The sequence below is a fragment of the Solea senegalensis genome, linkage group LG14 (assembly GCF_019176455.1).
Source record: "Solea senegalensis isolate Sse05_10M linkage group LG14, IFAPA_SoseM_1, whole genome shotgun sequence".
In the NCBI taxonomy this organism is placed as follows: Eukaryota; Metazoa; Chordata; class Actinopteri; order Pleuronectiformes; family Soleidae; genus Solea; species Solea senegalensis.
In genome coordinates, this window is record NC_058034.1 from 16,382,514 (window position 1) to 16,398,209 (window position 15,696).

The 15,696-nt window shown below is 40.4% G+C and overlaps 1 protein-coding gene across 10 annotated transcripts in view; it reads left to right on the plus strand.

Moving 5' to 3' along the window:
• The window catches only part of sgip1a (SH3GL interacting endocytic adaptor 1a), a 47,772-nt gene that overhangs the window by 26,044 nt on the left and 6,032 nt on the right, over positions 1–15,696 (plus strand). For 2 of the 10 annotated variants that reach the window (XM_044043866.1, XM_044043865.1), the window contains 16 exons: positions 881–905; positions 1,041–1,061; positions 1,574–1,636; positions 2,071–2,131; positions 2,831–3,006; positions 4,429–4,437; positions 5,747–5,758; positions 6,732–6,753; positions 6,835–6,919; positions 7,194–7,282; positions 8,755–8,835; positions 9,388–9,462; positions 9,671–10,462; positions 11,322–11,443; positions 11,651–11,804; positions 15,629–15,688. In XM_044043866.1, the coding sequence (XP_043899801.1) occupies positions 881–905; positions 1,041–1,061; positions 1,574–1,636; positions 2,071–2,131; positions 2,831–3,006; positions 4,429–4,437; positions 5,747–5,758; positions 6,732–6,753; positions 6,835–6,919; positions 7,194–7,282; positions 8,755–8,835; positions 9,388–9,462; positions 9,671–10,462; positions 11,322–11,443; positions 11,651–11,804; positions 15,629–15,688 (1,847 nt within the window). Of the gene's footprint in view, positions 1–880; positions 906–1,040; positions 1,062–1,573; positions 1,637–2,070; positions 2,132–2,830; positions 3,007–4,428; positions 4,438–5,746; positions 5,759–6,731; positions 6,754–6,834; positions 6,920–7,193; positions 7,283–8,754; positions 8,836–9,387; positions 9,463–9,670; positions 10,463–11,321; positions 11,444–11,650; positions 11,805–12,894; positions 12,955–15,628; positions 15,689–15,696 lie in introns of all 10 variants that reach the window. The other 8 variants (XM_044043874.1, XM_044043869.1, XM_044043870.1 and 5 more) reach the window with 8 other exon arrangements.

The following is a 15,696-nucleotide window of genomic DNA, read 5'->3' on the forward strand; positions in this document are numbered from 1 at the left end:
CATTTAACTGTATGTTCTGGAACCTTGTGAGATAGAGATGCTTTGGGCTGTGCTAAAACCCATGTGTATTTCCAGGTCTTTCCTTCTCAGGTTGAAGATTAAGATTAGATAGATTTGTTGTACCACCTCTGGGCATGCTGACCATTGTCAGACAATATTCACTGATGACTTTGCTTTGAGAAATGATCTCTTCCAGGCAGCAGCGAGACTCACAATATAATTTGGCCCAGTTGACACAGTCACCCTGCAGGCATTCATTCTGTTCATGTTTGAATGTAGCGTGGATCCTTGTTATTTGGGGAGGCCAAGTCTAAATGTCATAAAATGTCACAAACGACATCTCTTGTAGTATTATGTTATTGTATCAGCGAAACTGCCAGTTTGATGCCTACATGACTCAACTCACTGCTCAAAAGGTGCAGTGTGTAGGATTCAACAAAATCTATTTGTGAAGTTGCGTGTTGCAGCTGAATATCTCTCTCCTCACTCGTTCCTTCCAAGCATGTAGAAAACATATGGCATTCTTCACTTATCATTGAAAAAACAGACAAAAATATGTGTCTATTATAATCATAGAGGCTCTTTTTTTTGTAATGAATCTCATACATTTAAGTGGTTGTCACTCAAAAGAAAAAAGTTGCATTACATTTTTGCCAAAAGGAAATAAGTTCACATAGATCTTACACACTTGACCTGTAATCTGTGTGGTGTTTCTGATGTACTGTAAAAGGTCAACATACTGGGATGTAGTGTTTATGGTAAAGGTGGAAAGTAAGGTTATATTTTCCCTGAAAACCTCAGCTCGACTTTCACTCGCTTCAATCTAGTTCATATTTTACATTCTATGTCATTCTTTGACTCTTTCTTTCATTTCTCACAGGGGGTCCCCAGAGAGAGAGAGTGGTGTAAGTAATAAAATATTTTTATAGTTATCAGCCATTTTATTCACAATTCTTCTTGAGTTATTAATGGAGGAAATCCACACTGGTGATTGATTGGTGCATCGTTTTTTCTTTCTGTGTCTCTTTCTTACCTACTAGGAACCCCAAGAGGTTGAATCGGTACTGAGTTTGGTGCTATTCTGTTAGAGCATTAGTAACAAAGAAGTGTAGTGTGTAGATCTTAGATGTGTTAGAGACACCACAGTGCTTTCTTGACTTAATTAGGCAGCAGCCGGTGCTGCTGTTTCACGTATCTTTTCATTAGTAGGCTGTAAGTGCAGGGTTTGAGGGAGATTTGATTTTTCCCCACGATATTTGGTAATGAATAAACCTAAATATTGTACTATTATATTTCACTATTTGCTGTGTACAGGGCAGCAAAGTGCTTTAGAAATGCCCTGACTAGACTTCTTTCCGATATTTTCTTCACTAAAACCTTCACTATGAACATCTAATTAAAAGCAGTTATGTTTTATTGACTTGAGCTTGGAATTGTGAGAAAACAGACAAAGAGAGAAAACACTGTGTCACGCAAGGTGATTTTCTGAAAACACGGTCAGGGTTTGAAGGCCTGCATTAGTTTCACAGAAGCTTCACTGTACTGTGCTTTTTAATAATTCCTCTCCTTTCAGTCTCAGAAGAGGACCAACGGGGCCCCGAATGGCTTCTACGGAGATATCGACTGGGACAGATATGTGAGTAAAATCTCTAATGTAAGATTTTATTTTTATAGTGAGTTTACATGGTGATTCAGCTGATTGACTCAATATCAACTAAGAATCTGCTTCAATGTTGTTTTCAGTGGTACTGATTTATGATATAGAATTGATCTTTATCATAGCAAAATCTATATTCAATTAAATCAGTGATCACAGATTGTGAATCAAGTCAAGGCCTTTTATTACTACTATTTGCTACGTTTTACTGCTTACATTGATTAGTACTATTATGTATATGCTCTTAGACATGTTTCATTTAATTTATATATATAAGATTTACTCACTTAACCTTCTGTACACTGTGAATCAACTGCTGTTTCTGTTAGACTTTGTTTTTCATCCAGTTAATGTCACACAAATGTGTTTCTGCACATAACATGACGTGTTCACTGACTCACTGTTTGTTGCAGAACTCTCCTGAGGTGGACGACGAGGGCTACAGCATCAGACCTGATGAGGAGTCAGAAGAAGATATCCTGAAAGATGCTCGCTATGTTTTTATTTCACTGCCAAGTCACTTGAGCTTATTATAAACAGAGTATACGAATTGTTAATACAGTATTTGTTAAACTATCACATACTGATCATACTATCAAATACTACTTCCAAAAAATTTGATGTGGCTGCGGCAAACTAGTGAGAGACAATCTTTATAATCAGAAACACACACCACTTGACATGGTGATAAAGTGCGTCAATAGCATGCAATTAACAGATGTCTAAATACAGATGCATAGACACATCATACAAAGGAGTCACAGAAGTATGAGTCATCCCTGCACATGAACAGGAGGTTGCAGAGAAGTGAGAGAACCTCACAACCTCTTTGTGAAATCAATATGCTGAGTTTCTGAGCAGGGGTAACAGCGGTATCTGATTTGTTCATAGTATTTTGTCACTGCTATAGTCATTCAGAGAGATTATTTATGTTTTTAGGGCAGAAGCACTTCAAAATAAAAGGATTTCAGTCTAAATATTAAACCATGGAACTTGGAAACTGACAAAGCGATATAATAAGTATGTAAACATACACATACATTGATTAGATGTTTCTGGTTTTAGATGCCCCAACATAATTACATAGGTAGAGTCTGTTAGACTTTTTCTTACATAGGTAAGAAAAACTCTATTGTAGGAAGGACACTGCTTTCCTTGACACTGCACTCTCACTTACCACCAAGAAGACCCACTTCTTCTCCTCCGACGAGTCAGAAGGAGAGGAGGACCAAAAAAAAAGGTTCAAAATCAAGATCAAGCCACTGCCGTCTGATTGCGTTGTAGCAGCACCCTCATTCGACGAGCTCAAAGCCTCCATAGGCAACATATCTCTGTCTCCATCACCTCTGGTGAGTAGCTCTGTTGTTACTGCTCTCTCACTGCTGGATTCATTCACAGAGAGCTTAGTTGAAGTGTTACGATGTTAATAATGTGCATGTGCAGAAACGTCACCCCTGCTTCTTATCTTCTTAAACTGCCTGCTCAGATATAGCTGTGTTGTACTGATGTTGTCTTACATCCTGATGATTTTTGTTCCCCTCGAGATTCTGCATGATTTGTGTGCTTGTATCCACTGAGGTTCGTTTCATTCTCTACCAAAAATATATGTTCTTCTTTCCTCAACTGTTTTCGGATTCCACAGGGGTCGCTGCTTCTCTTTCCTTTGGTCTTTACATGACAGAACTGGTTCGTGATAATGAGCCAGTGAACAGGAGTTTGTTATGTCTCTGGCTTGAGCCCTAGATTTAAAACCACTATCCATGTCGCTCTAACGACCAGGGTCAACTGATTATATGATTCCATACTGTTAATTTGTGTTGCCTGTGATACTTGCTCGTTTTTGCCAGTGACCTCAATGCTCTCCCATTCAGACTGGTGTCATTTAACACAGTGCAGACGTCCCAACACAAGAGACACCATCTGAGGATGTGCTGCAAGCCAAAGAGTAGGGTGTAAAGGTCGTGTTTGAAGGGATGCAGCTTTGTGAGGAGTCCAAATTTAAGTTCTACTTCCTATAGACACCCTGTAATCAGCAGCAGGAATCTAAAGCAGATGGGCTTCACTGCATTTCTAGCTCCATAATTTGTATGTCCTCCACTGAGTGTCTTCCTTAAATAATTCAGGTTGGAAAGTGGGCACTATGAACCTGTGTGTTGGTCTGCCGCACAGTGAGATTGTCTGTGGTCATTTGAGCTTTTGTCCTTAATAATTTAATCTAGACTCTGTGTGTTCACCCTGTAGATCAGGTGTGAAGTTGTTTTCGTGTCAGTAATGGCGGTATCTGAACTAAAACTAATTTTGGTCCCTTTGAGTTTTTTTGTGCTCACAAATGTAACAAAGTATGACGGGTAGAGACCGGTTTCTATCACTAGTTTTCATGTCACCTTCAGTTCCAAATGTGGGTGTCGCAAAGCTTTATTAATATAGAATGACCATTAATCAGGCTGTCACATGATCAGATGAATACTAGGCATGTCAGATATTTTGGTCTTGCAGTTTCTCCAGAGATATTCTTAAAACCATATAACATTGTTGAGTACTATGTAGTATAAGTTTCCTTCATTCTTTGACCTCAGACTCCATCAGTTTGTTCTTGCTTTTTGATGCTGATTGCACACACTGGCTTTATTTTATCTACAATAATGATTGCAGATTAAATGCACTATTAATATGCTTTCCCCTTGAATCATCTAACATGTCCACCCATGTCTTTTTCATCTGTGTCTGTCTCTTATCCTCTGCTGCCTCTAATGATGATGCTGACTCTGTAGAGGAGTCCGGTAAGCCTTTGCTTTGCATGTTGTTTTTGCATGTTTTTTATATATGACTGTTAACTTTTCAATCTTTATAATTGACTTAAAATCTGCCCTATGTTAATAAATATCTACATGTGGTTAGATATTATTAACCCAGTGTGTAATTACCAGAGGTTTTATTACTGGCCAATGTTATGTGAATGCATGTCATTGTGGTGTTTAATAGTGTATACACAAATGCATGCATTTAACTACTCCGTTATTGCACAGGAAAGTTGATTTGGATTTCGTAGTTACCTGTAGTTCAGGAGGATGTCACCGTCTTTGTCTTTGTTCTGGAGTTTTTTACTTTCCATTTTTTTCTCCAAAAAAAACAAGACTGCAGGCAGTGAAAAAGTAAAGGAAAAGGGCAGAGACTGAGTTAAAATGTTACAAGTCACAACACAACTCATCTTATATCATGTTGTTACCCCTTCTGTTGAAAGACGTACCGTATTTCGTACTTCGATGACTAATTCCTCATGTCTTCAAGTATTAGCCTAAAGTGTTGGCAGCCACATTGCAGTCTGAACTCTCCTCAGGCAAAATCTCTCATTGAGTGTTAATGAACTGTTACAGTCACAAAAAAACCCTGCCATCTATAAATACAGAAAAGAATCTCTGAAATGGAACTAAAAAAAAAAGCTGCTTTCTTACATTGTCTGATCTCACATTCACAAAGGTGTTTGGAATGGTCCATTTTGACACTGACATATGTGCAAAGTGAATATCAGCAAATGATCAAGGCTAAAAGGTCACAGCGTGTGATTCTTAGAACTTGTTTTTCCTGTTTTTATACAGCAGGAACATGCACATTAGTTAGACAAATAGTTGCGTTGTATCCTGCAGCAAAGCATCCAATAAAATTAATCCTTACTTCCAACATACCCCACCCCTTTGTTGCGTCACTTTAATTAATCATGGCTCACTGCACAACTGGAACAACCGTAAGAGTTCGGAGTGGAGGGAGATGGCCTTGATGCAAAGTGGGTTGAATACAGTCAGATGGAGACATTTCATCCGATTGCAGTGGCCTCTTAATACACATGTGTCTTGCTACACAGGACTTATTGATCTTTTGCATTCATAATAAAGTATATCTTTAAGCTTCAGGCTGCATGAATAATTTATCAAAACATCTTTGACAGATGAACATGTTAATAACCTGTCCCCAGATCTGACCCAGCAGGGCAATATTCTTCCTATTCTCCTGATACATTACACTATGTCTGCTTTACTGATTTGTCACTCTCTGACCAGGTGTCTCTTCTCTCTTCCTTTTTGCTGGTCACAGAGACGTAGCCCGGTAAGTTTCTTTTTATTTTATCTCCTTGGGTTCAGACTAACTATTTCACATGTACTGTACCCTCTTGGTTGTGAGCTCATCCTTGGTGTCGGAAGTACGTAGATGGTTCAGTGGCTGAATCAGTGGGTTGCTATTGTTAGCTAATTTGTTGTGATGTTATCATATTTAAACACATACATTAATACATTTACACACGCGCACTGTAAATACTATATACTTTCTCTTATTCTAAAATTCACGGGTACACTTGTGTACTTCTTTTTGATCTTGAGTGGCTTCATACTTAGTCCATATAGTGGGAGAAAATTTGCACTTGCGACAGATGGAGCTTTGATGTCTCACTTCAGTCCCTGCCCATCATTGAGGTATCTCATCTGCTCCGGTCTCCTCGTTTCGCTCTCTCTATATCTTCTCTCTCTCTCATGGTGAATTCATACATATGGTCACATTCAATACATGCAGGTTTTAAGTTTCACCGCTGGGTTACTTAACATTTTCTCTTTTTATGGCCTTTATCACCATCACATCTCTTCTAGTCCTGAGACTAAGACTTCAAAATGGTGTTTTGAAAGCAATTTTTCTTGCTATTATCCTACTAACACACAATGTTAAAGTCAACAAGTTTTATAGTGATTCATTGTAGAATTTCTAATGATGAATACTATTGCTGTCACCTGGATGTGCAGTGTTCAATTTATCTTTTTTAAAGCACGTCTTTTTTTGATGATGATTCCAGTAACCAGTAACCATAATCAGTGTGACAAGAATCATGCAGCTCAACTATGTAGATTATACTTTTGGGGGATTTAACATGGTTATAGTCAACATGTTGATGTCATAGAATGAAAGTTATAAGTGTAATTTTTGCACAAGTATATCTGAGGATGCCACGTAACTTAATCTCCTTGTTATCAACGTTCTGAGAGTCAATGTGTTTGTGTTTTCACATTTCACTATTTTCTTCTTTTGTCAGGGCTTGAAAAGAAACACATCTAGTAAGTATCAACCCTGCTGCACCCCAGACCAGGCATATATTTTAATCATAATGAATAATAAGATTTTATTTGGGGCTTCAGGTGAGGAGATTGCCAGACCGAGACGCATTGTCCCCACTGTTCCCACTGTGGCCCCCACACCGGCTCCAGCACCACAGCTCCCCAGGTATGTACGTCACTATTTCTTGACTGTGTGAGTACAAGCTACTCCACATGGGTTTTTTACTACTGTGTTTTATACTTCTGTATTCTTTCTTGTTTGGACTGAGCCCTAGTGCAGTTTTCTTATTCATTACACAATGTAATAACTGTTGAAAGTTGAGTAATATAAAAATGTGTGTGGTCTGCCACATTAAAACATGATGCCACAAAATGACTTGTATAATTGCTGCATAAAGACGTTTATATCAACATCCTTTCCTGCATTTCCTGTGTTGCAGCAGTCAACAAACACCAGTCCCTGAAGACACCACAGCCTTATTTGGGCCTCCTTTGGAAACTGCGTTTGGAGCAGAACAGAAAGTTGAAGGTAGCCCTCTTACTGTGTTGCTGATACTTGAATGCTTGTGAATGATTGTCTTCATGCGATTGTCTTTGTTGGTTCTGTTGACATTATTTTACCAACGTTCTTTTTGTCAGGCAAAAATGCTCTCTAAACACACACTTATCATTTTTCTCCAAGGCTGCCAGCGAAAACCTGCTCGACTGTAATGGCAGATACTCTTCCTCCCCCCTCCCTCTCATCTAGTTCTGTAACATTATTGTTCTTCCCTCAGGTGCACTGTGCAGTTGTGGATTTTCTCCAGCTGTCTTTGTTAAACCGTTGTTGAAGTTGAAACAGGCAGTGCGTGGTCACGTTCGCGAGCACACCACAGCTTCTTCATATGCAGATTCTGCCATTACCCGCTTTCATTATTGAGTAGGATTTAGCGACGCAACTGCCATGTCAGGCATAACTTGATGCATATTTACTTTATAAATCCAGACTCATAAAGCAGCTCTGCCACCGACACTGCTGACTCATAATGTTTTACTTTGTCTGTCGTGATGCTTCTGTCTTCACATGATATATATATACAGAATGTCTTGGTCCCTGAAGGGTAAAGAGTAGATTTGTGTGATTATTATCTGTGATGGAGACAAAGTCCCATCATGACATATTAAACAGGAACACTGATTTTATTTTGTGTATATGCTTCCGCCCAGTCACAGTAAACATGGAGATGAAATATAATTGCCCAGTAAGGCCTTTTTGAGTACTGACTTTTAAACATGCTGCATCAGCTTTATTGGCCATGTATGTGAACACATACAAGGAATTTGACTCGGTTTTATCTTGGTTTTATCCAGCACACGCTGTACATTAAACATGAACATCAACAACATAACTTAACATACATTCAACTTGAAAGGACAGCAAGAACAATAATTTAAATTCAAGTATTAAGAAGTAAAGAAAGGCCTGTTTGCTTCAGACAATAAATTGTTTATCTTTTCTTATTTTCACTTTTCAAAGTTGTGAAATATAAATAATAAAATATCCTTATCAGTCATCATTTCACCAAGGATTGGTATTGTCCTGATTGTTATCATACGATCTCTTATTGAGATGATGTACTTGTGCTTAGAGTCTAATACTCTCTCTAATGACATGACCATGATCAGGGACCATAAAAGTGAAGTTAAGAGTGAAGTTATTGAGAATGAACTGCATTTGTAGAAAAGTAACTCTTCATTGTGACACTTTTGTCACTTTTAGAAATCTGTCACAGAAAACTGGTTTGTAACGTCATTTTCAGCTTCTTGCATATTAAGTTGAATTATTCACCTATCATATATGCATTGGCAAAACTAATGAGTTCTCCTTAAGTAACAACACATTCTAACTCTTTATTGACATATTGATCTTTTTCTACTTCCAAACCTGAGACAGTGAGAAATACTGTATGTTTTTGTTGTAATGCTGCTGACTTGGCCTGTTCTTTCCCCTCCCGAACTTAGTGGTTCTGTCAGAGTCAGATGTGTGGGGTGTTCCTCTGTCAGGGTCTGAATCCTCTTTGACAATGTCCTTCCCAACAGGAAGTAAGTTCTATAAAATCCCGGCGTGTTGTGCTGTACTTCCTCTTCTCCCTGGAATGACCGCACTGACCCATCAGCTCACCTCATGAACATCATCCAGATTGTCAAACTAACGGATCCAGACATAATCCATTGCTCATCTAACTGGTTGTTAACCCCTCCTCCCCCACTGCCACTCCCTGCATTTGGCATGGTGGTGACTGAATGTACCAGTGTTGCATGGTGGATGGTTTGTGGGTTGAGCCCTTACCTCAAGTTATCTTGATTGTATTTGGCAGGTGGAAATAATACCTGTAATCGTGCGTCTTAAACTTACAGTCTTTGTTATAGGTTTTGTTGTTACACGTTTATCTATAAATCCTTCTATTTCTTTATTTTTTGCCTTGTATGCAGCCAAGTATAATTCCCAATGATGTGAAAAGTCCATTTACCTTTTACACACACACACGGGCTAATGAACATGTCACAGAGTTGATGTCACTGTTGATTAAGCTCCATATTTGACTTTTATAACTGACTATTTATTGTTGCACTCTGAATCTCTCATCTCTGAAGCACCACCACCACTTCCTCCCAAGAATGTCCCCCTCTCACCCCCAACGACTGGCCCTCCCTCTGCAGAAGAGGCTGGTAAGAAGTGTTCTTATCTATTTCTGCCTTTAGTTATATCACACCAACTTTTACATTTAATCTCAGAAGCGTCTTTATCTCCCAACTGTCTGTCTCTAGATTTCAGTCAGTCGTTTTGCTTGTCTGTCTTTTTCACTTTATCTCCCTGTGTAAATTTACTCTTCACACACAGACTGTGATTGTTCACTGGTTGTTTGTCTTTCTGCAGTGACAGTGGAAGAAGATGGCAAGAACCCTTCCATAGTAGACTTGGACAACATTTTTGGACCAGAGCAAGCCCTGGCTACTGTCGAGGATATAAATGACACTTGGGTCTGCTTCAGTGAAGAATCGTCTAAACAGCCACCTCTACCAGATGAACCTGCACCTCCAATCCCTTGCTCCCCACCTCCTCCAGAGGAACCAGCACCTCCTTTACCAGCCTCTCCACCTCCACCAGAAACTACTGCCCCTCCATTGCCTATATCACCACCTCCTCGAGAAGACCCTGTACCACCTCTCCCTACCTCCCCTCCCCCAAAACTTGACCCTGCTCCACCTCTGCCAACCTCCCCACCTCCCTCAGAAGAACCTGTTGCACCTCCCATCCCTTCAGGTCCTCCCACACCAGAAGACAGAAATCCTCTCACAAATGTCACCACTCCACCCCTTCCATCACCAAAAGATCTTGCATCTCCCTCTACCTCCTCTCCCCCTCCTCTCGACTTGCCTGCTAATGTCCCACCAGCTTCTGCTCCCCAAGCAAGCAGCTCTCCAGCAGTGAGTCCTTCCTCTGAAGAACTTGCACGTGTCGTCCCATCATCAATTGTCCTGTCTCAAGAGGTGAAGCCCAGAAACACAGACACCACCCAACCCAAAGAGGATGTAAGAGAAACAGCCAGCTCATCCAAAGATGTCAGTCAGGGGAGCAGGAGCACGCCTCCTCCACCCCCTCCTCCCACATACCGGACAGTGGTGTCATCACCAGGTCCCACATCTGGACCTGCTGGCACGAATAGTGGTGAGCAGACTGTATTTATATCTTGAGTTTTTAGATCTCAATTGAAATTATGATAATTTATGAGTTTTGTTGTCAGTTTGAGGACTAGTAACATCTAATTTAATAATGTTTTTATAAATAATCATTGTATAAGTGTTTTACATTTGTGACTTGTTTAATTTGATAGCAACAGTGACAGACGGGACAGGATGAGAAACCAGTGCACCCAACAGTACATTGGTTTGATTGGAATTGATTATTGCAGAGTGCTGAATGTCTCCGTTTTCTCACTTCAGATCTCTTGTTTGTTAATCTCGCACAATCTGAACCATGGTTCTGCATTTTTGTCCTCAGAAAAGATGTCACAGTCTGTTCTGCTTGGATGAACAGTAATATTGAGCTACAGAGCTGTGTTATTTTTAGAGGGTTTTGTTCTGACTCCTAATGCACTTGCAGTGTCTTTATAATGTTTTTTTTCAATTAATCCTGTTGTCACTTTGTTGATGGAGTTGATAATTTCAGGCCGTAGTTTCCAGTGTTTTTCTCCAGGGCCTCCCATTGGCAGATTGTGTGTGTGTGTGCTGGCACAAATCAGAGAGAGCAAGCACAGTTGGGAAGGACTGATTGAATGAATATAAGAGTCTATTTGTAATGCTGTAATGCTTTAAATAGCACTCAACAGGTTAATTATTTAGTTTAATTCCCCAATAGGCACAGTAAAAACAACAATAACAAACATTCATGCATTGCTGGCAGTGCAGCATGCATCATTTACATCTGCAGATGCAGTCTATTGTGCCCTTGTGTTCTTGTGTAATTTTCCAGACTGAATGAGTGTGATGTGATTGAGCTGCTTTGTGTTTCTGCTCTTCCCCCGCAGGTTCCTCTTCTCCAGTGCGACCTGCTACTCCTTCATCAGTCAACTCAACCCCACCACCTCCTCCACCTCGCCCTCCTTCTCGGCCCAAACTTCCTCCTGGGAAACCAACCATAGGAGATGCAGTAAGTTCTACAATTTCTTTGTGCTATGTTATTGTTGCTGCAGTGTTTTTCTGTTACCCAGTGGGGGAGTTCAGTCATTACTTTGCTAAGTCTTGTAACTCAGGCAGTCTGAATCACAGCTACAATAAGTGTTATTGTCAGAGTGTATCACAATCAGTGCTTAACTTAATTTAACTCCACCTTTTCTTATTTTTTTTTTCTTTTTAGAGTCGCCCCTTCAGCCCGCCAATACACTCAGCCAGCCCTCCTCCCGTCGCCCCACTGGCACGAGCTGAGAGCACCTCTTCAATCTCGTCCACCAACTCAATGAGTACTGCTACTACACCCACCGTTGGTAAAGAACTGTCCGTGTCTGTCTCAGGTGTGTGTGCCCCATCAGCTGTCGCTGATCTGCTCAACCTCGGCTGTTGCTATCAATGGCTGCTGAAGTTAAACGCTAATCATTGATTCTTTATACTGGCTCTTGCTTTCACTTAACTCATTCCGAGTGCAAGGAATCATTTATCTATTTATTTGTTTGTTATTTATTCTTTGTCATGCCATTATGATTAATAGTTTTCTTTTCCCTGGAGGTTCTGACAGTTTCCTAGCAGTGCCTGGTCACTGATGAAAATTAATATACAGTTAGTTAAGCTTTTTTTTTAAAAAAAATCATTAAACTTCTATTATTATTTAGCGTTGCTATTTCTGTAAATAGGAACAAATATATTAGAACATGACAAATTGATTAGTCTTAACAGAAAACAAGAATTGAATACTCCCAAATATCATTTTTATTTGATTAGTTACTTAGCTGTACATAACTGTTGTTTCTGGATGATATTAGCACACACAGTCTGAGTGGGAGGTGAGAATATGAACAGGGTGTTAATTTTAATGCACAGACGTTGTGAGCAAACCTTCCTTTCATAAATTGATGACACAACCTCCGTCTTTACTCTCAATCTAACTATAGCACAGTTGGTGCTGATGGACCCCGGAGTGTAGAGTTGTGAGTTGATAACAGCAAATCTCAGTAGACTGTAACATGGCTGAGTCATGGATTTAAAAAGTACACACTCTGGAGGCAGCAGCAGATAAGACAGAAATATAGTCCCTGGTTGGAGTTTTGCTTTTTTTTAAGTAGATTGCAGGAACAAACAATGAAATAGCTCCACTCTGCAGACTGTAATATTAGAGAGAGTTTTATCGCTGAGGTGATTTTGCTGATGTTTTTGCTTTTAGAAAAATATAACAGGTCATACAGGACAATATTTATTCATTTTGACTTTGCTGATGCAGCAGGTGTATTTTGACATTTGAGACTACAGTGAGTTTGGAGTGATTAATTTTTTTGTTTAATGTTTGTGTCCATGACAAGTTTCAGTTTTTTTTAAATATTGTATTCATTGTTTTGATTTTGTTTTGTTTTGCCACTTGTTTTTCTCTCCATTTGTCCTCTGGATTGTCAGAAGATGATGCTTATGTAGAGAAACTGCCCACCTTTGAGAGACACATTGATTCATTAGCAGGTATAGTAAAGTTCTCTCAGAGGAGGGGACCGGTTGTGGAGTGTTCATTTGCCATGTTTCAATTGAATGCTGCTTATCCACAATGTATTCATTGAGGGATAAACACCTTTACTGAGTGATTTTGGACTTTCTTGACTAATGTGTCCAAGAGTGTAGGTGTAAGTACAGTGAGACAATTTTTCCCTTAAATTTTGATAAAAATATTTTGAATTATGTGATGCATTAACAAGGTCGTTGCATCATTGCCCTGATACCTACCGATTTAACCATATATATAGTAAAAAAGCATACATTCATTTTTCTCTTTATTTTAAAGCGGCAGCATTTTTCATCGAAATCATCCAGTTTGTTGCATTGTTTTGTGCTTGCCAACTCAACCTTCCCACACATTTACATTTTACTCTCTCTCTCTCTCTCTCTGTCTCTGTCTCTGTCTCTCTCTCTCTCTCTCTCTCTCTCTCTCTGTCTCTCTCTCTCTCTCTCTCTCTCTCTCTCTCTCTCTCTCTCTCTCTCTCTCTCTGCATATCTTCCGATTCTCATTATCATTTCACTTGTTTGAAATCTACCAGAATAAGTGAAAGTCATGATGAGGCAAAAAAAAGCTTCCCTTTCATTCATCTGCTGACTTGTGAGACGTTTCTCTCGTTTTATGACTCTGCACCACTGGTTGTCTTGCCATGCCGCCATGGCAACCTCCCATCTCTTTTCCTGGTGACATATATTGTGTTTGTGCTGTGCAGTCACTCCCATATTCCTCTACTCAGAGTCTGCACCATGAGCCTGCATTTAAATGTCTGTGGTGCGAGTTCATTGAGCGTGTCTGAAGAGATCCTTATGTGTGAACTCTTGAGCTTTATATTGTCTGTCTTTCTCTCTCTCTCTCTGTCTCTCTCTCACACACACACACACACACTCACACTCCTGCACACAGTCAGATCAGCTATGATGCTTAGAGTTGTTTGAAGTCTGGCGTGAGAATTGGGCCAAATTAGGCAGCCAGCAGCTGTTTGGTATTCATGCCATCGTCTTCTGTACTGCTGGTGTAGCACGACACAGCCTCAAGTTCAACTAGTCTCCACATTGGCCGTAATGCATCGGTCTGTCTCCCACACTTGATCCATGACGCCCACCTTTCACACCCTTCACATACGCACTCTGTAACCTCAGACGTCGCTGTTACCATCTAAAAAAACTTGCCCTTTTGTTCTCTTCATGAAGCTTGGCATTGTCCTCATAGTTCACCTCATACAACAATCACTCAACAACACACCTTCACTTACGAAACGTGGTAACCAAAGAATAATGTGGACTGGAGGATGCACATCCTGCTTAAAGTACTCATTGTGGTCTACGGTGAAGTGGGCAGATTATTTTTTTCGAGGATTCTATAATAACCAATTGGAAATTATATTTGTGAGAGCATTCTTAAATTACAGCATTTTCTCTCTGTCTGTGTGTCTGTGTGTGTGTGTGTGTGTGTGTGTGTGTGTGGTTAACGACTGCCACCTTAAAAAAAAAGGTCACATTGTTGGACCGCCTTTAGCTTTGATTACAGCACTCATTCACTGTGGCATTGTTTCCATAAGCTCCAGCACATCCCAAAGATTCTCAATGGGGTTAAGGTCTGGACTCTGGTGGTGGCCAATCCATGTGTGAAAATGATGTCTCATGCTCCCTGAACCACTCTTGCCACAGATGCATTGATGGAATAATCTGGTCATTTATTATATTCAGGTAGTCAACTGACGTCATTCTTTGGGCACATAATGTTGCTGAACCTAGACCTGACCAACTGCAGCAACCCCTTACCTATTTGCGTAGTTAAATCCAGGTGGCGACTTTTTTTTTGAACAAGCAGTGTATATATATTGTATAGAGAGAAACCATATAGTTCAGCTCCTTTTATTAGGAACATATATTCTGTAGAACCAGACTTGGAGATGTGAGGTGAGTTTGGGAGCTAGACTGTGGCGATGACGTGTCTGGTCTCAGGAACTTTGGTGGATCCCACCTTCATCATCTTTTCCCCTCTCAGGGTCCAGCGCCTGAAATTAGAAAACTTGAAGCTTTTTGCTCTGTGGTCCCAGTCTCATGACTGCCCCCTGCTGTGTGTCCTCAGACATAGCATTTCTTTCATCATTCAAAAAAGTGCAGGCCTGGAAGAAAGTGCAAGCTTGTTAAGACACAGAGTATGAGGAAATAAGTGCCAATTGGAGCATCAGCTGGGGTAGAATTACCAAAGCAGACTGCTGCCCCTGAAACTGGCAGCCTCCACGCTGTTTCCTTCAGGAACTCTTTTCAGGCTCTCTACCCTCAACTCCCTCTCTCCTGCATTATACATTACAAGTTGTACTATTGCCAGCATCCAGTGGCAACACACCTGGCCCTCACTGCAGCTGAGTCTTACCCTACCTCACACATGTAAACACTCATAAGAAACATGCTGTCTCACCCATGTTGTCAAATGTCCTGTCCTGCCAGTGTCTCAGCCATCCATCCCTCTTTGTCCCTGGCCTCCACCTCCACGTTTCCTCCACCTCACTGTGACGTGTGATAGACCAACCATGTAAGACTCACACTACTGTCCTTCTCTCCTCCCCCTTCTCACCCACTCCCCACCCCATCATCCCTCTTCCTCCTCGTCTTTCTCTCCCCATCCCTCAACCCCACACAGAGAATGACCAGCCATCCCTTGTATGGTTTGACAGAGGGAAGTTTTATTTAACCTTTGAAGGTAAGTTT